Here is a 26104-nt window from a genome sequence, read left to right as displayed (position 1 = left end):
GTGAACTGCTTAAATGGATTACGTTATATGCATCAAAATAATATCTCACAAGTATAAAAAAGAATGAGCTAGTACTTTATAATGAACTGGAAAGACAAAGATACACTTTAAGGTAAATCAGGCTGATATGCTAGGTACATAACAAAAGGCTGAAAAGAGTAGATCTTTTGAGTTATGAACACAAATTGGTTTATAACATGCTTATGCAAGTTTGGTGTATAGATTATTTATAAACACAGATTGGAAGAATAAATAAGAAATTAATAAAGTTTCTTTTTTTGGAAATGGAAGCAAAATGTAGGATCTAATGTGAAAGAGTTAAATTTTCTCTTGGTGTTGAATCATGTAAATATATTATTATTCACGTATTATGAATGAGAATTTAATATCAATATATGCAAAATTGAAATGGAATATTCAATTGTATTTTATATTGATTATCTATGACCTTGGGAAAATATAATCAAAATAATCTTTTAAGGAGATTGATTCTGTAAAATAAAGTGAAAAATGAAAAACGAATTATAAAAGGGAGAATGGGAAAACATATATCTACCACAAGTATACTTGTGATATTCTGGGTAGTATTAAATAATGAATTAATATTAATGAAAATGCAAAAGAAAGGTTAAATTTATGAGCCCTTAAAATATTTGTGAAAACAATAAAGCGTTAAAATTAATTTTACAGAAAAATATGGGCACACATACATTCTAAATAGTCTAAATTCCTCAGGATAAAGACCTAATGACATTATGGCATAAACATAAGAATTGTTGAACATTCAACTAGATTGCTTTGTAAAGACATCATAAAATACTGATAAATCTACATTAGCCCAAATAAAAAAACTAATAAATATAAGAAAAATAACAATTTTTAGATACTCCATTAATATATTTATAGTGCAGTATCAAAGACCTAGTACTTTTGATGGTTCACAATTTTCTCATTATTGTATATTCAGTACAGACATAACCAAAATTGTCATATAAACAAAAATTAAAACCATAAGTAAATTATTCATTAGTACCACAATCTAAGATATCCATCAACTCAATATATCTTATTTATAGGATACTTATCTTCATATTTTAAATATTTTTTTAAAAAATTGTTTGCTTTGGGTCCATGGTCCTGCTCCAGCAGTTTTGGCCATTTATGGAGTGAACCAACAGATGAAATACCTCTTTAACTCTGTCCATCCAATAAATAAATATTTATGTTAAAAATGTTGCATGCTTTATCTAGATGTTTTACTGTACACCCTATTATGTTAGAAGCTTTCTTCCTTTGTGAATACATATCAATGTCTCCAAACAGTGGTGCAGTGGAGTAGTAACATTCTACTGCACCTATAGTATAATATTGCCCATTATCTCAACCCTGACAATAAGATGGCATCATTTATGTACAACTTTGATCTGATACCCATTAAGCATTATATGAAATGATCACCCATTAAAATGTCTGTAGTAGTACTGAATTTATGCCTCTAATCTTAATTTTGGGTATGTGTTGCAGCAAATGTATGTATTTGCAATATGTTTTCAAAAATATTTTTAAGTTGTTGCTTCCCAATTGCTTTTTCAAGTTTTTTTAAACTTTAAACAAAAGTTTTATTTTATATTTTCAATTTGAAAGACAGATTTACAGAGACAGAAAGATCTTCCAAATGCTGGTTCACTCTGCAAAGGCCACAGCTGAGCTGATACGAAACCATGTGCAGGGTCCCAAGGCTTTGGGCCGTCCTCCACTGCTTTCCCAGGCCACAAGCAGGGAGCTAGATGGGAAGCAAAACAGCCAGGACACGAACTGGCACCCATACGGGATGGTAGAGCTTGTAGGTAGAGGATTAGCTAATTGAGCCATTATACAGACCCCACTATTTGATTTTTCCAAGAAATATATTTGCACTTACATTTCCAAAACTGAATTGAAACTACTAAAATTATTTATATGACATAAGAGTTATATAAAATAAAGCAAGAGATTACTGCAGAGAATTACCATTATCATGAAAAAATACTGTTCATATTTACCTGAAGTGGGAGACTTGCAGCGCTCCAGTTCCAGGGGGACGGGACTGTCATTCAGCTCAGTTAAACCTGAAAATACAATCAGCAGTAAAATGAGATGGCTAGCACCATGGAATCAATGCTGAGTTCTTAATCCCCATAGGATTAAATGCTTCCTTCCTCTCAACCCCATGAAAATTACTTCCACGTCCATGTTAGGTCAACAATCCTGGAGGCGTTTAAGTAGGAAACAATAAGAAATAACAACTGATTGATGTATGCAGTATAATTAAACGTGTATGACTAGAAAATTCCTTTTTCATTATTTTTTGTATGAAATAGCTAACTTAAGAAATGACCCAGTTTTAGCGGAGAAGAGATTAAGAAATGGCCTTTTAAAAGACTAATCTACTCTACTTTCAGTAGATACATTCATTGGCTTTCACAGTATTTTTTAAGAGGCACTATAAATTAAATATTACAAATTTATAAAATACAGTGTTATATACAAAATGATTTGTAAATGGTATGAAATTCCCTCTTATGACAAGCGTGACATATTTTCTTATTTCTAATATTTCTTTCTATTGGATGACTTTTCCAACAAGTTCAAGGATAGGCATTACAGAATATAAGAATTTTGTAACCTTTACCATCTACTAGCTGGCATCCTTGGTTTTCCCTATCTGTGTTGAAAAAATTTAGTTACTTTTTACTTCGTGAATTAATATTGTTTCCATTTTAATGTAAATCCTCATAATCAGAAATATTTGAGAGTTATTGCCAAAGGCCACAAGTTTCTTTGTTAATATTCATTCCTTATCTTCTTATCAATCTTTATATTTTAGAGATGAGAACTCTGAGTTGAGTTTAAATTATTTAGTCCAGGTCACAGAACTAATGTGTGGCAACGTTTGAAGAGACCCCACAATGCTTTAGCACAGTCATTCATTGCTTAATGACAGATTGTCAACTTTGTCATTGTACAAACATCATAAAGCATCCTTGAAAAATCATAATTTTATACTCTACCAAAACATAGACTATAAATGGATGCACCTAGGCTACAGACCTGCACATATGTGACTATACTGGATACTATAGGTAATCATAATATAATGGTAAACATTCTTGTATCCAAACATAGAAAAGATACAATAAAGAAACTAGGAAAAGGTATTTTTCAGTTTATTATAATTTTACCAGACTATTGTTGTATGCTGTCTAAAGCAGCATATGGCTGTGAAGATTTTTTTTTCATCCTGTGTTATCCGGCACTATCATTTAGGTTGCTTCTAGGGTTTGTGGCACCAACTGCAAAGGTTATTGTTTGTTGTATTCTTTCACTGTTAGTTTGAAAGAATTTTAATTCTATTATGACTTTTATTTTTCTAGTTATAAACATGTATTTCATAATATTTACTGATGCAAATGCTATTATTCTGTAAATAGACATCATCAACCTAAACTATCTTTAACAGAGTCTTTATCCTAAACATATTAAATGGGCATGACAAAGTTTATTAATGCTTAGCCAATAAATATTAGTCAACAGAGTTGCTATGCCCTACTCACCTCCCCCCATTACTCCTTGAAAATTTATTCACTTAAAAAGCTTTTTCATTTGACAGTCAACTAGAAGCAACAGATTATAAAGAAAAGAATACTATTGGAAGAAGAAATATTAATAAAAATAACTGAATAACAGACAACAAATAACATGAACTAGAATGACTACTGAATAAACCTGGGACCATTTAATAGACAGAAATAATCTACAGTTCTCTGAAAGATGTTGAGGAAATCACTGTAAGTTGAGTCAGACAAATTTCTTCAATGCCTAATGTGACACACGTTCATTGTAGTAGCAGTAATAACAACTAATGATTATTTTTACATAATACTCTGCTAACTTTACACGATTTATCCCTTTCACATTTAAGAATGCTGTGAGAAAGGATATACTGTTAAATTCATGCTACAAATAAAACAGAGGCAGATGGACTTTCACTTGAGTATTCTCAAGGTTATGCAGCCAGTAGGTCAAGTGAGATGAAATTAAATAAGATATTTAACAAGAAGAAAGTATAAAGTATAAGCTAGAAAGAATTCTATCAAAATATTGAAAGATTTCTTGGTAAAAGAACTAAGCTTCCTTTACCTGAAAAACAACATTTTCTGTTTCTTGTCTATTGAAACTGTTGCCTTTTCTAGTTCATGCTGAATTCACTTGCTTTCCTGATCAATGTTGATCTAATAATATTAAAGCCATTTCTAAGTTTCAATTTATAATATATCCAATATCAACATTAAATATTTTATAATACTTTTATTACTTCTTGAAACCATTATTATTTAAAACTTTTTCCTAGAACTAATGAATCTCTGTAGAAAATTTCAAAGGTAAAAAACATGAAATAAGTATGTCTAATTTTTTCAATTGAACTACTTGTCATGCACTGTTATTTAGCTGTAACAATTCTTTATACACTTTTCAGGAAGGTATAGGTATTGTGAACAATAAATCAGAAGTAGGTATTGTGAATGATTTCTCCTACCATATAATTTATCTTTTTCTTAATGCTGCCTTTGATAAGCACAAAATTAACTTGGAGAATAGTTATTTTCTCTAATTGTAGTTTCTTTCTGATGTCAGTCTAAGTAATCACCAGCTGCATGATGAAGTTAACACTTTTTGTTTTATTCCAGAAGCTTTTAACATTTCATTTCATTTTTATGTAATTCACCCAAGATAACTTTTGGTTATTACATACAATTGGGATAAGAGTACATCCCAACCAACATTTCCCTGCTTCCCCCCTCTTCATTATTTCTTCCGGCATTCCATTCTTCATTGAGTTTTACTGGTGACTTTACCATATGTAAGTGGGACTATTTCTGGACTGCCTGTTCTGTAATCATTATTTTTATCTTTTTTGACTATCACAAGATCATAATTAATGTAATTTTATAGACCATCTTGAAATCATGCAATGAACTTTTTCATCTTCTTATTCTTTTCCAAAAGTATTTAGCTATTTTAGGTTCTTTGCAATTGCATGTAAATTCTAAAATAGCTTTGTCTAGGTTGGTATGATAAAAATTAGAAGTATTTCATCTTTCAACCCATAAACATGGTATCTTCCTCCATTTAAATATTTTTTCTGCAGTGTAAGTTTTATATATATTATTTTTCAAGATTTATATTTCTTTTTGATTTACCTAGTTCTTATATCCATTGCAGAAATTTAGGAAGGGTACTGAAATTTCAAGCAATTATTACTGAATTATTTATTGATCTCTGATTTTATCAGGATTGCTTCAAGTATTCTGTACCTTATTAGTGATATGTTTATTATTGTTATATTTTATTTACTGGTGGTGCTTTTATCATTATAAAATCTATTTTTTACTTCATAATCTATTTTATATCTATTAAGAGATTATACTTATCATTTTTCCTTTCACTTTTCTATTTATCTCATCTTTTCTGCTTTTTGTGCTTTTTTTGCTTGATATTAAGAGTGTTTTCTAGTGTAACATTTGAATTCCTTTAAAATCCCTTTAATAAACCTTTAACTGTATTATCTGGAGTTTTTTTGTTTTCTCCAGGACTTATCACACACATTTTATCTGAATCTATTTTGATGTAAGTTATCTTAACTGTAATGATACAAATATCTTATTTGCATTTCTTCTTTGTGCTTTTACAGATTATATATGTATATATCACACATACATGCTACAGACACAATCATTGTTCTAATTATTAGTTTATACAATTTTATATCTTTTAATAAAGTTAGAGCTTCACATTCTAATTTATCATTGCTGGTTCTCCCTGTCCTAAAGCAGCCAAGTTACTGTTTATCATCATGTTTATTCAAACACAATTTTGTTTTCCCTCTATCCTGTTTGCTATTCAAACATTTATATCATTTCTCTGTATAACACACCCCAAGATAACAATTACATATATTTTGTTTTATAAATTGCTTTTAAAACCTTTAAAGGAGGCAATAAGCACTTATATTATCTTGCATAATTACATTCTTATCTTAAACATGCTTTTTATTTGTTTAAATGCAGATTGTCATGTGGAATTGTTTTAGCCCTCAAAATTTTCTTTAGTATTTCTTGAGAATTTGCTCTGCTAGCAACAGTTTTTTTTTTTTTTTAAATCTAGGAATACCTATTTTACTTGAATTTTTGAAAGACAGGTTTTATAAGATTTGAGGTTTAAGTTTTTCCGTGATGACTCTGAATATATTATCTAACTGCCCAATGGTCTCCATAGTTTCTGATGAGCTGTTAATCGTACTAGACTTCCTTTGTATGTGACAAGTCATTTTTCTTTTACTTATTTCAGATTTTCTCATAGTCTTCGTCTTTCAGATGATTTACAATGATGAGTGTGGACATTTTGCATTTATTTGTACTGGAGTTCATTAAGCTTGTGTGTGAATATTAATTATTTTCATTAAGTTGGGGAAGGTTTAAGTTCTTTTCTGTTTAAAATTATTTTTTTTCTTCTTATCCAACTTTGTTGTTAATAATACTTATAGGTTCAAGGTGATGTGTCTTGGTTTTTCCTCTTCTGTTTTTTTCCTGAAGAAAGTAGTCTCTAACAATCTATATTTTAGTTTGTTCTTTCTTATTTCTGTCAATTAAAATCTGTTGAGTTTAGTGAATGTGTCTCTTCACATATGCAGTTACTCTAAAAAATGCATGGGAAATGAAAATAAAAGATAGTTTTAGTACAAAAAAAATTTGAAATCCACACAGATTTACAACTATATTTCATATTTATTTTCATGAAATTTTAATATGTTTCAACTCCAGAATCTCTATTTGATTCTTTTTGTAACTTCAACCCTAGATCAATATTCTCTATTTGATGTGGCACTGTTATCCCAAGTGTCTTTAAATAGGGTGCGTGTTAGTTTCTTTAAACATAATTGTAATGGCTGTTGTCATGCCTTGATTTGCTACATGTAACAGCTGAGGCTTCTGGTTGGCAGTTTGTTGTGTTGCCTCTGTTGGCATCACATAGAGCTATTCCAGCCCATGACTATAGTTAGATGATTGTACTATTGTTTTTGACAACATCCCGTGAGATATATTGCTCACCATTTTGATCTGATTAATTGGGGTGAGATGTCCTTAAGACCAGTCTTTCAGTTTTGTTTAAATCTTAGAAGGGCTTAGCTGTGTGTTTTCTTGCTTCTCACACTGCTGAATAATCCATCACTCATGGATTGTTTCACAAGTTTACCTCTAATTTGATTGCCAATAAATTCTCCATTGGTTATGAGGGCACTCAGGCTTGATGATGACTTTATATTTATTTTAGCTTATCTTTTCTAAATCGAAACCTTGGCTAGAACAAAATGGTGGTGAAGGCAGTCCAGGCCTGGTATTTTTGATTTCCCACCCTATACTAGAGCTCTGCCTCAGGAATGGGGAATGGCTAAGTGAAAGGAGCCTCTGAGGTCTTGATCAAACTTACCAGGACTTTGGCCTCTTCAACTTGGAGTTGGAGGGGATGAGAAATGCTGGCAACCTGGAGGGGGGAGAGGAATTGAACTGGTTGTGGCTCAAGTGCTCAAGACTGTCACTGTGTTTTTGTTTGTTGGTTTGTTTGTTTTAATCAAGTTGTAGATTTTCTGGAATAACTTTCTTCAGTTTCTGGAGACTTCATATGTATTAAGACTAATCTTCACTTTCTTTTGTGGGAAAGGTATTGGGTCTATAGTGCTCCTTAGGCTATCATCTCAAAGTCTATCCTTTTTTAAAGTTCATTTTGCATTTTTTGCAGCTATTACAAATATAATTGGCTTTAATTCAGGGGTATGTAAAAGAGTTCAAGTAAAAATGAAATTTTGGTGCAAGAATGTATGAAATGCATTCATATGAAGAATTCTCAAAAGTTTGAAGAAAATGAATATTATATAAAAAGTACCTATGCCAGGATTTCTACTTTTTTGCAAAGATATGATTTAATTCAATGTTATTGTGTATTTTCCTATATACAGATATTTGTCAATCTTGCTAAAATTGCTGAACAGTTTTGTAACTCTGTGTAGATTCCATTGTTTTTTTTTTTAACATGCCATTAAACCCACTGACAGTCTTACTACTTTCTAATATTTAGGCGTGTTTAAAAATTTGCTTTTTTCCACTATAAGGCCATCAACCACAATGTTGAATAACAATGATAATGAACTTCATTCCCTTGTTAATTGATTTTAGCGAAAATCACTCAATGCTTTGAAATAGTGTTATGTTAATTGTAGTCTACAATACATGGAATTTACTCAATTGAGATTTTCTTCCGTCCCTGTTTTGCTAAGGATTTTTGTACTAAATAAGTGTCCTATATTGTAGACTATTTTTGTATTTTTTAAGATCATCACTATTTTAATTGTTTTACACTATTATTCAATTTTTAAACTTTGAATCCTAGAATAAGTCCATTTCTGTTAATTGTATCTTTCTTATATTTATCTATATTCCTTTGGCCACCTCAACCTATGATTTTTGCATCTATGTTCTTGAGTCAGAGTTACCTTTTTAATTGCATCTTATCTTTGTCAACTTTTGATTTTCAACATTATGCTGGCCTCTGATAATCAGCTGAAAAGGCCTTCCTGCTTTTCCATTCCTTGGAAGTATTTGTGTAGAACTGATATTAATCCTTCCTTAAATGTTTGAATTTATCATTGCCTAATTTATCTGGCACTGCAGATTTTTCTTGGTTGTAGATATTTAATTTTTAACTCAAAAAAATTTAACAGAAGATTATATTTTCCAACGTATTTGATATTAGTTTTACAAAGTTTTATATTTCAAGGAATTTCTTAATTTTATCTAATTTGTCAGTTTCTAGGCATATTTTTCATAATCTTAATTTTTCTGTTTCATAGAACACATAAGGATGTTTCCATTTGTATATCTAGAATTTGATTATCCATACTTTCATTCTTGCTCAATCTTACTCAGGTTTTACATATAATCTTTCTGATGAATTGTTTTAGTTTGTTGATCAGCTTTTATCTCTATCTCTTCCATCTATTTGTTTCATTATTCTTGCATCTTTAATTTTACAAAATAAGCTTAGAGATTTTTTCTCTTGCAAGCATATACTATTCTAAATGTTCATATTCTAATATTCTAATGTTCATAAGCACCTCATATACATTTTTAAGCCGTGAGATATAGTTAGACATATGTTAAGTTCCAAGCATTAAGCAATTTTTCAGACACATCTTAAGTATTGGTTTTAATTTCTTTTGTAGTAGATGATGATATTCTGCTGGATTTCAATAATTTGTGATTCATTATAACCAGTTTTATGGTGCATTTGTCCTTATGGATTTTATATGTTTACAAGGGTACTTAAAAGTCTGTAGTAAATAGAATTAAAATGTAAGTTTATTTTAGTGTAGAAAATTTGAAGTCCATACAAATGGGTGAAAAAATATGCATGAATTTAGAAACTCTTTTGTGCCAAAATAAACTTGCCTTTTAATTCCATTTTCCAAGAACTTTAAAAAATAGTATTATGCTTGAAAGTAATGTGAATTTTCAATTGTATGGTCTAGATATCTATGCCAAATTAACTTGGTTAAGATAGTTTCATAAGCTTTTTATAATCTTGGACTTAGCAATTTTTGTTCATTTGATTTATCAGTTAACAAGGGGCATTAGCTGTCTGTGATTTTGACAACTTCTGTTTTATATGTATTTCTTCTTAGAGATGTATAAGTACATATTTTTGTATATATGTAATGTATAATAAGTTTAATAAATTCAAATTTTCTATCTGCAGTCCTGAATGTCCACTTCATCAAATACCAATATAGTCAAATCAGCTTTCTGGAATTAGTATTTTCAGGGAATTCTTCTCTTCTTCTCTACTTCTGACTCATCTGTGCTCTTATACATAAAGTCCATCTATTAAAAACATCATTTAGTTGGGCTTTTTATTTTAAAATCCTGTCTCACAATCTCTACCTTTTACTATTTTTTGAATGTTTGCTCCATTTAAATTTTATAAAGACTTTGATGGTATGCGTCTATTACCTCCATATTTCTTTTCCTTTCCAATTCATTTTTTTAAACACTTTTCATCTCTCTGGCCTTTTATAAGAAAATAAGATCTATTTTCTTTTCTTTTTTCTTTTTCCTTTTTTTTTGTACAATTATATAAACCATTTTCTTCTGAAGCAGAAAGTAATATGAATACATGCGATAAACCTGCAGTTCTTTCTGTGAGAAAATCACTTTTTTTTCATGAACTGTAATGGTACTTATTTATTGATTTTTTAAAAAAATAATCTTACTTAGTTGGTTAGGGTACAAAGGGTCAAGGGCTACAGGAAAGTGGGTAAGACCATTGTTTCCACACTAATATCAGTTCCCCACTCCCCACCCCCCGTATCTGGGGTCAGGGTTATTTACCCTTTCCGGCTTTTAGGCAACAGATAATTGCTGAATATTTTAGCGCTAAGATTATAACGTGCATTTATAATTTATCATAGTTGATATCTGATGATGGAAGAAACCTACAACAGTATAATTGTTTATACTCCTATTTGTGTTAGTATTGTTATTTACTTTGTATTACTGCTATACATTTTTCACTATGTTACAAACTGTCACACATCATCTTTTAAATATTAAAACATTTTTCTTTTTTTTTTTTTAAGATTTATCTATTTTTATTGGAAAGTCAGATATACAGAGAGGAGAAGAGAGAGTGAGGAAGATCTGTCTGCTGATTCACGTGGCCACGATGGCTGAATCTGAGCCAGTCCAAAGCCAGGAGACAACAGCCTCTTTCAGGTCACCCACGTGGGTGCAAGGTCCCAAGGCTTTGGGACATCCTCGACTGTTTTCCTAGGTCACAAGCAAGGAGCTGGATGGGAAGTGAAGCAGCTGGGACATGAACCACGCCCATATGGGAATGGAATGCAAACACCATAGTTTACGCATCACTAGACATTTAAGTCTTCAAGGGTGTTTAACATCCATTTCCTGTCTTTGCCAGTTCTCTTGTCCTTATATTCCCCTTCAGTTAATTCTTCTTTTTATGGTTTGTGTTTTAAGAATCTGGCATCTAAGGAAAACATTGTAAGAAAGAATCAATAGGCATGTCTGAGACTCTTCAAAGGATCTCTTGTTCCAGTATTAGGCATCGATACACAATCTTTTTTGATAATATTCTACCTAAGCCTACTTTTCAAACTTCCCTTGATTCAAATAGAAAGCTACATTTTTTAAGTAGAAAAATTTCCCTAATTATAACAAAGAGAATTAGATATTGAAGTAGCACTCTGAATTTAGCTCTAAGTCTTGCATAGATTGGTTGTGATTCTAGAAAAGGTATTTATTTCTCTGTGGCTTGGCGTCATCTTTTATTTGGACAATCATACCTAATATTTACAGCTATGCATTTACAAATATTAACCCAGAAAAAATAAAGATAACTACCCTTACTTTATATGTAAAAAGAAATTGAGTGATTAGCTATCTTACTCAGATTACAAATGTACAGTAGTTACTAAGTTAAATAAAAGCTAGTATTTGATCTAGATTTTCTTGTCATAGTTCTATATCTTTTTCAAAGATTTAACTGCTTCTACAAATCAGATTTTGAAAAATATATAAGCATTGTTACAGGCTGAAATGTTATTAATTTATGAAGCAAAAGATTTGAAGATGATAATTTAAAATTTCAGGGAAAAAAGCTCTTTGGAGTCTAAAACTAACCTATAAGGTAACAAATGAATCTGCCCAGGAAAAGACTGAAAATGCTTCTCCAGTAATGAAAAACATAAGTTTCAAAATAGAATGCAACATTACTTTAAGTGAACATGTGATATAACGATAAATTTCTTGACATATAAGGGACCTTCGGAGAGAAATTTGTCCAATCTATTCATATTTTAAACCTATGAAAAAAAATTTTAGTTTTATTTTTGACTATATAATTTATATGGATTAAAAACTAAGAAAAATATGGCTTATGATTATAGAATGAGGTTGATTTCTAATGTATCCAAAACATTGAGAAACACATAGAAAAAAGCATATGGAGTCATTATAGTGTTACATATGTATAAGGTTGGTTTCCTCTTATGGTATGTGGCTTTAAGTGGCTAATTTAATGCATCTCGGCTTCACTTTTATCATCTGCAGGAGCTTTTAAATAAATATCAATCCACCTCAGTGGGTTTTTATGGGTTATAACAGGTTATAGTAATTTAACCCTGCCATATTGCCTACCACAATTGCCGAACAGAGTAAACACCTAGTAGAAAATGGCTCTGTCACCTCAATTAGAAAAAATGCAGATATGCTTTTCTGAAAGTTGGGAAACAATTCACAGTTAAAGTTTCTATAATGGTAAACTTAGGTGATACAAATGTGATACTAAATTAATTAATAGTTCAAGTGTAATCTCCATAAGTTTATTTATATTTTTTAAATTTGAGAGACACTGTGAAAGAAAAACAGAGATGCAGAGAGAGACAGGTAGACTGATGCACAGTGGGAACTGTAATTCATTGTTTCACTCCTCCAAAGCCTACAACAGTCAGGAGTATGTCAGGTTTGGGGTTAGAGCCAGGAACTAGGAGCACCAACGTAGGTCTCTCATGTGGATGGTAGAAACTCAACCATTTCAGCCTTGACCACTTTCTCTCAAGGCACAGGAATCAGAGCTGAGAATCAAATCCAGGCATAGGATATGGACATCTTCATCAATAGTCTAAAGGTCTACTCCATAAAATGAATCTTTAAAAGCAAACTCCAGAACACAGTTTGAATCATTAGAGAATAAGCCCATTTTCTTTATATACACTGTTTATCATCAAATGAAGGGTTCAGGAAATCTAATTTCAGGATTTTGGGGTTGTCTGATGAAAACATCTCTAGTGATTCTGAGGTCTATCTTTATTCTCAAGAGGGAGAGATGAGGGAGGCAGGCAGCTAGGTAGAGAGGGAGGGAGGATGGAGAGAGAGAGAAAGAGAGCAAGCAAGCAAGCAAGCACTCCCCATTTCTGGTTACTTCCTAAGTACCTGCAACAGCTAGAGCTGGAATGGGCTAAAGCTGGTAGCTGGGAACTCAGCCCAGATCTCCTTCATGAACAGAAGAGACTCAGCAATTTGAGCCATTATTGCTGCTTCCCAGTATCTGCATTAATAGCAAGCTGCAATCGAGTGCTGGAGCCAGGAATCAAACCTGATTTGGAACACAGGAGTCATAACCATTGTCTCAACCACTAAGCAAAAGGCTGACCCCTAACAATTCGACTTTATTTCTATCTTGACATTTTTATGTGCTTTAAAAAGAAACCACAATTTTTTTTTTTGCAAAATTCTAATGAATCCAGTAACTACAAAAGATAGTTCTTCTCTCATCTGTCAGACTTCCAGATTCTTCTAGTTGTTCAGATGAGAGAAAAGAACCAGGTGCCATGCTCTAACCTACTATCATTATCATTTATTCTGAGTTCATGACTGTGCTAGTGTAGAAGACACAAAAATTGTTTAGGTATGTACTTCAACTTCTTGTCATGCATTTGAAAAGGTAGAGCCTAGCATAAAAAATGTATCCATACAAATGAGTCCAGATTAAATGCAAACTAAACAATGTGGACTTTACTCTGTACAACCTACATAGTGTAGGCATTTAAATAAAGCAGTGGCCATAACAGGACTCCATGGCATCAGGAAATGGTTACCATATGACATGAAATTTTAACAGGATATTTCCAATAGAAGAGATAATAGGGGTAAATCAAAGGGACATTCCATAAAAATATTTGGCATGAATGGGAACTATTTTGTAAGACAGTAATAGAAAACTCATTGGAAGATACAAATGCAAAATACATGAATCTTAGAAGGCCCTGAATGCAAATTTTAAATAATTGACTTTTTATTTTTAAGGGAATATAAGATTACTGAGCATTTCTTACAACTTCACTATCCTTTACATTATATAGACTTGGGATGAACTCAAAGCCTAGTTCTGTCCCTTATTTTGCTTCCGATTCCTCTTCTTCCAAAAGGACATTACATGTTTATTATCATATATCAGAAAATACAGTAAAGCTTACAAGATCAGTCTGTAAATTCCACAATCTCATGTTCTTGAAACTTTTCTCTCTTGTTCCTCTTTTCCCCTACCCACACTTACTGTGATGTATAGGACAGTCCACATCTGTGAGGCTAACGTGGAATTCAGAAGTCTAAATACGTGTGGTAAACCACCTGGACGTTGTTCATGTAAAAGGTTTTTGGCTGAAATATTTCATGCTGGGTAGGGGATGGGTATGAAAGAATGGTATACATGTAAAGAGCAAGGTGGCAATTTTTTTTTTTTTGGCTGTGGGTCATTTGATTTCTGGTGAAACTACTGAACTCTGCCATTGTAGTATAAAAATAGTCACAGACAATATGAAAAATGAATGAATGTGACTTTATATTAATAACACTTTATATAGAAATTGAAATCTCAAACAGTTTTCAGATGTGAAGAAATATCATAATGTTTCATAAGTGTATTGGTGGTATAAAATGTTTGGAGATATTAAGGCAGTGTTTGCTTAGCACAGAGTAAGAAATATAGCATCTAGGAGCTACAGAAACCTAGCTCTGCTTTTATACAGAATACTGCAAGTAAAGACAGGGAGACTTTTGTAGAGGGCATATACAAGTGGATAGCTAGGGAGCACTTCTAAGAAATAATTAAGTTGCCTTCTGAGAATTCACATAAAAAATTAAGAGACTGACTTCTGTGAGGGGACAAAAATCACTTAAAGGATAAGGTCTTATAATTGATGTGATGCAATTAGAACCTATAGTCTGGTGAGAAATGAAGAAAATCAGGTTACAATCTACATACTCATGGAGTATGAAAACACTGTGTACATGTATGTGTGTATATATCTATATTTCTATCTATCTATATTCCCATACATATATATGGATATATATCTATTCACATATATGTATATATACGTATATGTGCATAAATACACACAAATATAGGGCCATCTTTTTGTATTAAGATACTTGTTTTATACATAACATTAATAATTATAAACATTTTTGATAAATCAATATTTATTCTGTACACCATAACTCTCCATTTCTTCTATGCTACTCTTTAAAAATGCTTACTCTAGCCATCTTTAGATTTGCATTTATTGTCATAGTAAATGTTAACATTCTTTATGAAGTTAATTCCTCTAATTCTTTGCTTGGTACCTAAAATTACTGTCAAAATACAAGCTTTTGTATCCTGCTTCAGTAAAAACATCAGAAATTAGGGCATACTCTGTTATCTTCAAGAGATACAACTGTTTAATAAGCAAATAGTATGGCCCTGGCTATAATGTAAAACTATGAAAAGTACACTGTTTCCAAAATAAGAAATCCTTAAATTATTGGTATTGCATATCAGGTTTAGCATATAAATGGACATCATGGCTCTTCTTCAAAACAAGACAATGACTTTCGGACTAACAAAACATGTTCTGAATGATTTGAAATAAACACTGAATAACATGAGTGAAAGGGTTCATGACAATAACAGCTGGAAACAAGAATATAATAAATTTCAGTAAATTATCAGGTTGCACTTCAAAATAAAACAAAAATTTGCATGCATGCTGAATGTGTTTAACAAACACATTACTGAGCTCTGACATATGGATTTAACTCAAGCATTATGGAATAAAAAACCTTTTTGCCTAACCTTTATAGAACTTACTCTGATAGGAAGTACGGATCCGTTTCGTTAAATCAGGATAAAAGTTAGACAGGCCACGCATGCAAAAGTTGTCTTTGGAACATGCCAGAACATCAGCATCAGCAGCAGGCAGAGAAAAGAGAGAAAAACAGTCTAAAGTGAAAGGAAGTGATATCATACCAGAATCTAGAAAAGCCAAGATGGAGAAATTGCAGCAAGATTAGGCAATCCAATTAGAGAGGAGGTTTTAAAAATAAACCAATTAGAAAGTAAGAAATGATAGATGAGGGATGAGAATGCCTTTGAAATTTTATTTGATCAATTGTCTTAAAAAAGAGATGGAATATTTTTCTGTATGTTTTTATACAATGCACTTATTTTGCCAGAAAAAATATATAAATTACCTCATCAATATCAAAATGGTCATTTTTAATCCTTCAGACATTAAAAAGAAAGCTTGGAGTTTTTAGTATTTGATGCATTTTTAAAATATGAGTACTTACTGTAGCCATGGACACTAAATACAAATCAAGTGTATGAGATTTTCAGTTTTTTCTGATTTATTTTACTTATCTTTGATAACAGATTTACATTATACTCAAAGAATTCAGCAAATAAAAAGGCCATATTCAACACAGGAATACAGGCAAGGATTATAAACAGTAACTAAATAAAAAAATGCTCATATCACTCATTTACAATAAATTTGAAAATAATAGAATTCTAAGTTCTGACTATAAATGTTGAGGCACAAGCTTAAATAAAACTGAGTAAAACTTATACTGCTTTTATCAAAATACATTCTTTTTCAGCCTACTATATAGATACAGAAAGTAACTTAGATGTTTTCACAAAACCCAGTTTTTCCTCACTGATTTGGAGCTTTCAAGCATCGCAAACAGTGTCCTACTGCCCCCTATCATCTTCCTGTCCTCCTGTATGTATATTTTGAAGAATTAACCTTTCATTTCCAATCATAAGGGAATCTTCTGACACACACACATACAATTTCTCATATGTTTTCCTTATACAAGCCAGTAGTAGTGGTAGAAGTAGAACCTGAAGAATCTGAATTTTCTAGCACTCTTAAAATATTGCTAAGTGTTAAGAGTTTAAACAACAACAAACCCCAATCTTGTTCTGAAGGAAAGAGTGTATGTTCCTGGAGAGGGTCTAAACTTACCACAACTGCAAAAGGCTGAAGTTCACAAAAGAAAAGTTAACACAGGACGTCAAAAGGGAAACTTATTATCAATCTAACATACTTGTTACTTGATAAATAACATCAATAAACTTTTAATTCATTGCCACAAAATGTTCTTTTTAAGAGCATATTCAATAGTCTTCAACATTCAATTATTTTAAATAAAAGTAGAAAATTAAGACTGATTTAAAATAACATGTAATGTGCTAATAAAGAATTTCCATCTGCAGAGCTATTGTTCAATATTTTTATAAACTAGATTAAATCAGCAGGGAACAAACACAAATTGGCAATTCTTTGACTATAAATTGCAATTTCAATAAAACTTTGGATAATTTGACATACCAATGTAAAATCTTTTATTCCAACTACTTTAAGCTTATACAGCTAAACCAATTTATTGATCCTGCTAAGAAATGTGAGTTTTCATTGTTAATTAAAACTTACTGCACTTATGAAAATAAATTCCATAGCTATTTTGCATCAAGTAAAGGTGACAGTTACAAAATGGAGTTATTACAAAAATTAAAAGTAGCTAATGATCAAGGATTATCTTGTAATATGGTCAGACATATTGGAAGAAAGTTAACCTGATTAACATTATCACCACATGCAGCTTTTAAACTACATATCTCTGATTTTCATAATATTACATTCTTTTCTAATTTCAACACTAAACAGTAGTTAAGAAATCTTCCTTTCCCTTTCAAGTAGTATCACTTTGTTTCTTCCCAATTCATTTTTCCTGCATTGCATTGTAAATTATATCACCATACATTTCAACAGGATCCAGAAGAAAAGGAATTTAAAAGTCAACAGACACAGACATTACATTTACAACTCATCTGTTTTATTTCCTACCTGCAATGAATTGCCTGTTCTTACGAGGAGACCGTGGTTGTCGCTGGTACAGTTCACTTGATCTATATAGATCAAAGATTCCCATGCTTAGCAGTACTGTCTTCTGTATAAAATCCACCACAACTAATCCATTGCAATTCCCAAAAGCAACTCTAAGAGAGAAAAAATGTGCAACCAAAATGTACCACAACAAAGTTATTTTTAAGTTTCAAATCCAACTATTGTAATATAATGCCTAGAGCTGGGGAGGTGGGCCAGTGATTAGTGCAATGTTAGGAAGGATGATTTCCTTTGACACAGTAGACTGGGCTATGACACTGTGCTAAAGCAATTGATGATGACCTGCAATTATATTTTATAAGCAGTTTCATCATGAAGGCTGTTATTACTCAATTTGCTCTTTAACTTGATGTCATACTGTTTATCAAAGAATAACACAAAACCCTTTTTATTTTCAAAGGGGCACACAGGTCAAGAAAAAAATCACACTTCAGCAGCTACAAAAGCTCAGGCATGTAATTATATACCTTGGTTAAGTATAATTATAATTATTACATTCCAAATCAGTTCTCTTCTTAAAAAGAGAAAAAATTAACCTCATATATTGCATATATTTTGACACTACAGTTCAGAAAATACAGCTTCTAAGCACAAAAACTTAAACGGATTTCTCAGAGGTTTTTGGCTATTTACTTTGTACCACTTACTGAAAGACAAAAGACATTTGCTTAATTTCTAAGTCCCAGGAGAAATCAAAGCAGAGACCATTCTTAAGCAGGTATTTTTGTCACCTTCACTCGCAGGCAGCCATTACCTCTTTTTCCTTTACAATATCCTCTCTAGCTAAACAATTATGTCTCAGTTTTGTTTTTATATTTTTCCCTAAACTAAATACACACTAGTTGTAGGAATTTTACTTAACACTACTCTACACATATTAAATGTTTTGTAGTTCACAAGGCAGTCTACATCTTTTACTGAGAGAGATCTGGGAAGCCGAAAAAAAATACTATTACAAAAACCAGAAAATTATGTTAATTCTCATTTTCACAGTTTATAGGTTATATAATGTTGATAAAATTAATGAATTTTGCTTGGTCTTAGTTTCTTAATAATGAGTATCATATGAAAGCAGTGCTACATGTATCTAGTTCCCAGGGCTTTTACATATACTAAGTTTGAACATTTTTTAAGGACTTTGAAAAATTTCCATGTGAAAGAAGTTTATTTCAGTATTTTTAGTAAATTCCATGTTTTATGTCAAATTATAGAAAGTAATATCATTAGATTTTTACTTTAAATTATAACTAATTAATTCTCATGTATATGACAGAGTTCCTGTAATATTTAGGGAAAATATGCAATCATAAGCTATTACTCTTTCCCTGGAATGAAATATAAAACTGGAAGTAGTAAGTAGACTTAAAGTATAGTCAGTGATTGTAATAAAGTCATTAAAAGCCTAAATAACCATCTATCCTACTATCAGGAAACTACACATAACATAGTAAGTTACAGTTTCACACGTTAATCACAGTTGACACAGATAAGAAGACAGAAGGATAATAAAGTACACTTCATAAATATTCTGGCTTAATCCTTGGAGCGATTTCTCAGACTGAGGCACTAAAAACCAAGACCCAGAGATCAGAGATTTCATGGAATTGAGGTACCAGGTTAGAGACTTAGACTGTAAAAACAGAATTTATAATACATTTAACATTGTGGTTGAGATGTTGGTTAAAATGCACACATTCCACATTTGAGCACTTGGATTCCATATCTGGTTTCAGCACCTAACTCCAGTTTCCTGTTAATACAGACCCTGGAAAGCAGCAGGAATGGCTCAAGCAATTAGTTTCTTGCCACACATGTGATTAATCTGAATCAAGTTTCTAGGAAAGCTCATACAAGGTCAAGAGTATTTCATGTTACTACATGCTAATCTGCAGAGCTGTTCTAACACATGGAACAGCAGATGGACTGCTGCCACCTCAGTGGCAGGACAAATTCACTATAGACTAAAGGTTTTCTAGAATCTACATTTAAAGACTTCAAAACAATGATCATGAGTTACCCAAATGCCTTCAAGAAAATTACCCAACATTGTTGAAAAAAATCTAATAAAACACTACCAAAAAGTAAAATTCAGAGTCTAGTATACACAAGGTAACAGATAATAAAGATCAGGAAATTAGGCAAATAAATGACTGATAATCAGGAAAAATACGTCAATAGAAATGCACCCTGAAAGGAAGTATATAGATATAAATCTAGAATATAGATGTAGAGTCACTAAAATATCCTATCTAGGAATGGTAGAGCTCTATGTTCTCCACACACACTTTATTCAGCTATAAAAGAGAAATTTCATCATTTGCATCCAAGGAGATAAAACCAAAAATAAGCTAGGCACAGAAATACAAATATCACATTTTAAAAAGATCTGTTCATTTGAAAGGAAGAAATAAACAGAGAGGAGGACAGAGAGGGAGGGAGAGAGATTTGGGTGCTAGGATGCAAACTGCCACCCATTTGGAAAGTTGATGTTGCAGGCAGTGGCTTAATTGGTTATGCTACAGCACTTGCCTTGGCATGTTCCTATTCATATTAGAAAGACAAAAAGAAAAAAAAACTCCCTCACAGAAGAAAAAAAAATAGAATGGTTTTCACTACAGAGTAGAATGTGTAAAAGGCAGGGTGAACAGAAACAAGTTAGATAAGAGACATGAAAATAGACAGGAGGAATCAGTTCTACTGCTTTACTCCCTAGTAATGTAATCATAGTCTACATTAATCTATATTTGAAAGAAACTAGAAGAGTCTGAAGGATTACAACATGCCAAAATGATTAATGTTTGACGATATGGAAATGCTAATCACATCTTGTGTTCATGTGTCAACCTTCTTGATCACTACAGTATTACATAAACATGGATAAACTTCATATAATAACAATTTCTAGAGATAAAAATATTCCCAAAATGGAAACTCATCTGATTTTAGACATTACAGCAGAAAATAGTAGCAAATTCTGTGATAAAAATTATTGTGTCCTCTTCAAAACCCAAATGCTGAACCTTAACTAAGATGATTCCATCAAGAGGAAGGGGACTTTGGGAGATGATTAGACCACAAAGGCAGAGGCTTATGAATGCAACTCATTCCTTTACAATGGCCCCCGAGCGCTGCCTTGCCACTTCCATCAAGTGACGATGATGCAGCTAGAACATACCAGCATTGAGGAATGGGTCCTCAGCTGACACTAAATTTGTTGGTTGTCTTGTCTCCAGAAATAAGTTGAAAACTGATGCAGTTTACCAGTTCATAATATTTTTGCAAATGTAGTCCAAATGCATTAAAATAGTGAATTTGATGAAATAAAAGTATCCGAAATGAAACATGAGAGGAAAAAACTATAGTAAAATCAACAAAATATTTCAGACCTCTATGACAAAATTAAATTTAAGTTTAGAATATATGAATTTGATTTCAGAAAGGACATCATAATTAAAACTGAAAAAATGTTACTAAACTTATGGTAACAACAAAATTACAATCCCAAAACCCAAAGGATGCCAAACAGAAAAAGCATGAATAAAAGTGCTCAAATATAATTACATAGCTTAAAAAAAAAAAAAAGCTTCCTAATAGAAAATGCTAAAAGCAGGAAAACAGGGCCCCGGTGGCGTGGTCTAGCAGCTAAAGTCCTCGCCTTGAACGCCCCGGGATCCCATATGGGCGCCAGTTCTAATCCCGGCAGCTCCACTTCCCATCCAGCTTCCTGCTTGTGGCCTGGGAAAGCAATCGAGGATGGCCCAAAGCTTTGGGACCCTGCACCTGTGTGGCAGGTTCCCGGCTTCGGATTGGCACAGCACCGGCCGTTGTGGCTCACTTGGGGAGTGAATCATCGGACAGAAGATCTTCCTCTCTGTCTTGCCTCCTCTCTGTATATCTAACTTTGTAATAAAAAAAAAAAATAAATCTTTTTTAAAAAAGCAGGAAAAGAAAAATTATATACTTCCTACCCAGGTACAAAATATAATAAAAGTCATTCACCAGAAGCTACAAAGATCAAAGGACAATCCAATGACATATCTAAAGCAATAAAGGAAAACAATTTAAGTTTGAAATTTTATACTCCGGGTATGTATCTTTCAACTGATCAAAAAACGTTTTCTGTGAATGAACAACTAAGGATATTTGTCACTAGGATAAGTTGGTACAAGCAGTTACATAGGAAGACTTATTTGCAGAAAGAATTGATATCAGATGAAAATACACAATGACATCAGACATGTTAACTAAGGATGAATGTTAGAGATTTTTCTGGGGCAGGTGTTTAATGCAGCAATTAAGATGCTGCTTGGGGTACTCACATATGATACTGGAGAGCCTGGGTATGAGGCTACACTACATTTCACTTCCAGTATCAGCTTCCGGCTAATGCATATCTTGTGAGACAGCAGATGATGGTTTAAGTACATAGTTCCCTGTTGACCAAATGGAAACTTGGACTGGGTTGCAGGGTAGTGTTTTTGACCTATTCTAACCCTACCTGAGCAGGAATTAGGGGAGTGGACTAGCAAATGAAGGTCCTTCTTCATCTCTTTCACTGATTCATTGCTTCTCAAATTAACAAAAACTTATGAATTTTTTTTCACTTTAAAAAGATAATTAAATTTTAAAGCAAAAATACAAAGGCATTTTAAGGCTTGTAATATGTGAAAGTAAAATCTATAAAACAATAGTGCAAAGAAGATACACAGCAGACAGATATATGTTCTTACAATATAAGCAAAGTGGTATGATTTATTTATGTAAGTTAGAGACACATGTAGTAAATTCAAGAGTAAGCAGAAAAAAATAATTAACCTTAGTAGGTAAAATAAAATCATAAACCGATACTCAATCTCAAAGAAATCAGGGGAAAAAAAGAACAAGAAACAAATGGGAGAAAGGAAAGTTAGCAGAAACATGACTTGAACTCAACCATATGGATAATCATGTTCTTGTAAATGATCAATAGCACTGAAATTACAGATAGAGGTTTACTGAGTGAACTAAAAATGGATACTCAACTCTTTTCTGCCTACAGAAAATCTGCATTAAAAATAAAGTAAAATGATAGAAAATATGTACCACAAAAACACTAATTTAAATGATGGTGAAGTGCTTACATTAGAACAGCCAAAGTATGTTTCAGAAAAAGGAAAATTTTGTGAAACAAAATGGGGAGAAAGACTAAGGGGTAAGTTCATACAGAAAATAAAACCGAACCTAAATTCAGGTTCATCCAATCACAGATATTCAAAATACACCAAGAAACACTGATAGCACTGGAAGGGAAAATTGACAAAACCACATATAAAGTTGAGGATGCAAGCATTCCTCTTTCAACAACTGAAACAAAACACAAATGAACCAAATGAAGATTTGTAAAGTGATCAACATTCATAACATCACAATTTTAAATACTTACTAATATCTTAACAGCATATATGAAAAATCTATGCCTTAAAAATAAGAGTAATTCATGAAAAAGGACTTAGAAGACCTTAACTAAAGTCTTGCTTACTCATTAGAAGACATAATATTGTTAATTCTATCCAAAGTGACTTGTGAGTCCACAGCAATTCCAAGTAAAATTCCAGTATCCTTCTTGTTGGTTTAAGAGTAAAAGCCTGGGGCCTGGGGCGGTGTCCTAGGGGCTAAAGTCCTTGCCTTAAACACGCTGGGATCCCATATGGGCACAGGTTCTAATCCCAGGAGCTCCACTTCCCTTCCAGCTCACTTCCTGGTACCTGGGAAAAGCAGTCAAGGATGGCCCAAAGCCTTGGGACCCTGCACCCGAGTGGGAGACCTGGAGGAAATTCCTGGCTCCTGGCTCCACACTGGCACAGCATTAGCCATTACGGTCACTTGGGGAGTGAATCATCGGACAGAAGATCTTCCTCTCTGTTTCTCCTCCTCTCTGTGTATCTGACTTTGCAGTAAAAACAAATCTTTAAAAAAAAAGAGTAAAAGCATGACTGTCAAGTAGATTTGGAATTATGATGGATCTGCTGCATTCGGTCAACACCAGAACTTTGCCATTGTTGCCTTCCTTCTACAGGGCTGAGTCATCATGACATGCTCCAAAGACAGGCTCTGATCCTGTGCATGTGTCTATGTCTCATACACTGGTGCTACTGTCACACCAAATTTGGCAGTACCCTACACACTAAGAAGTTTCACATATCTCTAACCACAGGCTTTTGGTTTTACCTGCACAGTAAACATCAATACCACTAAGTACACTTGCACACAAGATCACAACAATGGATGTATATTTACCAGCGCAAACAAACTTGTGCCAAGAGGGATAATCTCAGTTATACCTTTACTTCGCGAAGACAGAGAACCAGAGTAAATCAGCATCCTTCACCCAACAATTTTTACTACTACAGCTCTTACAGATGTGTGAAGCTTTGGCTGTCATGGAGCCCCACAGATGACTTCAATGATGTAAAGACCAGGCCACTGTACCCTTCCTGGAACTAAGGTGCTTGCATCTCAGCCAGTCAGAACTCTTGAAGCTACCCATAGGTCAAATTATATCCTCACTTACCCAATTCAGAAATATTGAGCGATGTCCTTACTCAAGAGCAAACATCAATATAATGTCTCTAAACACATGAAACAGCAAGAAATGTATGTTACTGTGGCACACCAAATTGTTGAGGTGACATAAACAGTCCCATATTAGTGTTGATTTGAGTCCCAGATACTCCACTTACAGCTCAGTTCCTCACTAATGTGCCTGGGAAGACAGTGGAAAACAGCCCATACTTGAGTCGTTGATAGCAATTTGGGACATCCAAATTGAGTTCCTGGCTCCTGGTTTTTACCTTGTCTAGCTCTAGCTATTGTGGCCATTTGAACAAACATGGAAGATCTCTCTCTCTCTCTCTCTCTCTCTAGGACTGCTTTTCAGATAGATAAAACTTTTTAAAAAATGGAAAAGGAACCATAACATCAACAACAAGAACAAAAACTATTCAGGTCTGTACTGTATTCAAGTACAGACTTCCAATAAATGCAGAACTAAGAGTTACCTGAAATACAATTTAAAGTAATTATTTTAATGAAACTCAACAAGGTGTAAGAGGAATAGAGAAAGGCAAATTAATAAAATCAGAAAAATTGTACATAAATGAGAAATTCAGCAAATAAACAAGTAATAGTTTCCATATCAGATTTGATCAAACAGATGAAATAATATATGGATGTGAAGACAGATCTTTGAAATTACGCCATCAGAAGAGAAAAAAAGTAAGCATGAAAGAAAATGAGGAGGGGAACTTAACAAACTCATGGAACATTGTCAAGGCAATCAATGGTCATGTAACAGAAATTTTAAAAAGCACAGTCAATGTTGAATCTTGGGTGCAGTGAATGTGGGGACTATATGACTGCATGATTTTTGATGTATGTAGCTGGGCCTCTGGGCACAGAGAACTGTGTAGACTTTTTGTGTAGTTCATCTGTTACTATGGATGCAGATTGAGGTCATTATGACCTAACGTAGGGACTGGTCACTTTGATTGAGAGGAGATGAGGCAGTGATTTTACTAATGTCATGATTATTGCCTCTCCCATGCTGACCAATGAATAGATGAAATATCTGAAAATGCATTTAGAAAGTCTCATAATATTACTGAAAAGACTAAGAAGCAAATGCATGAATTAAGAACATACAACACGAATGAGAAATTTTCCTGCAAGACTGAAGTTTTGAAGAGCAATCAAACTGAATTATTAGAAGAATTCAATTTACCAAATAAAAAAAGTGCAAAACCTTAACAACAGAACCGGCAAGGCAAAAACAATTTCTGAGCTAAAACACAAATTTTCAGAAAAAGTCAGACAAAACAGAAACAAGAAATAAGAAAAACTGAAAATAGCATCCAAGATTTATGAGATACTATTAAACAACTAACATATGTGCTTGAGAGTTCATGACTGCATGAAGGAGAGAATGGATTAGAAGGCATATTGCATGAAAGAATAACAGAAAACTCACTAATATGGAAGAAAAATTATCAATGTATAGGAAGAACATAGAATTCTGAATAGGCATAAGCAGTACAGATCTTCACAATGATATATTAATCAAGTCTTTCACAAAGATTCTAAAATATGCATGAGAAAAACTGATTACTTCTAGAAGCTCTCCAACCAGGTTTACAGCTGATTTCTGATCAGAAACCCTTT

At 32.7% G+C, this 26104-nt stretch overlaps 1 protein-coding gene across 1 annotated transcript in view; it reads right to left on the bottom strand.

Annotated features, from left to right (window-relative positions):
- The window catches only part of STXBP5L (syntaxin binding protein 5L), a 286369-nt gene that overhangs the window by 59842 nt on the left and 200423 nt on the right, over positions 1 to 26104 (bottom strand). Inside the window, exons 19-21 of the mRNA XM_004577863.2 lie at positions 17849 to 18000; positions 15805 to 15876; positions 2043 to 2108 (exon numbers count right to left, since the gene is read on the bottom strand). Of these exons, the coding sequence (XP_004577920.2) occupies positions 2043 to 2108; positions 15805 to 15876; positions 17849 to 18000 (290 nt within the window). The remainder of the gene's footprint in view (positions 1 to 2042; positions 2109 to 15804; positions 15877 to 17848; positions 18001 to 26104) is intronic.

Source organism: Ochotona princeps, chromosome 3, assembly GCF_030435755.1.
Source record: "Ochotona princeps isolate mOchPri1 chromosome 3, mOchPri1.hap1, whole genome shotgun sequence".
Taxonomy (NCBI): domain Eukaryota; kingdom Metazoa; phylum Chordata; class Mammalia; order Lagomorpha; family Ochotonidae; genus Ochotona; species Ochotona princeps.
Note: the sequence above shows the minus strand (reverse complement) of the source record. Positions and strands in the feature narration are given on the sequence as shown.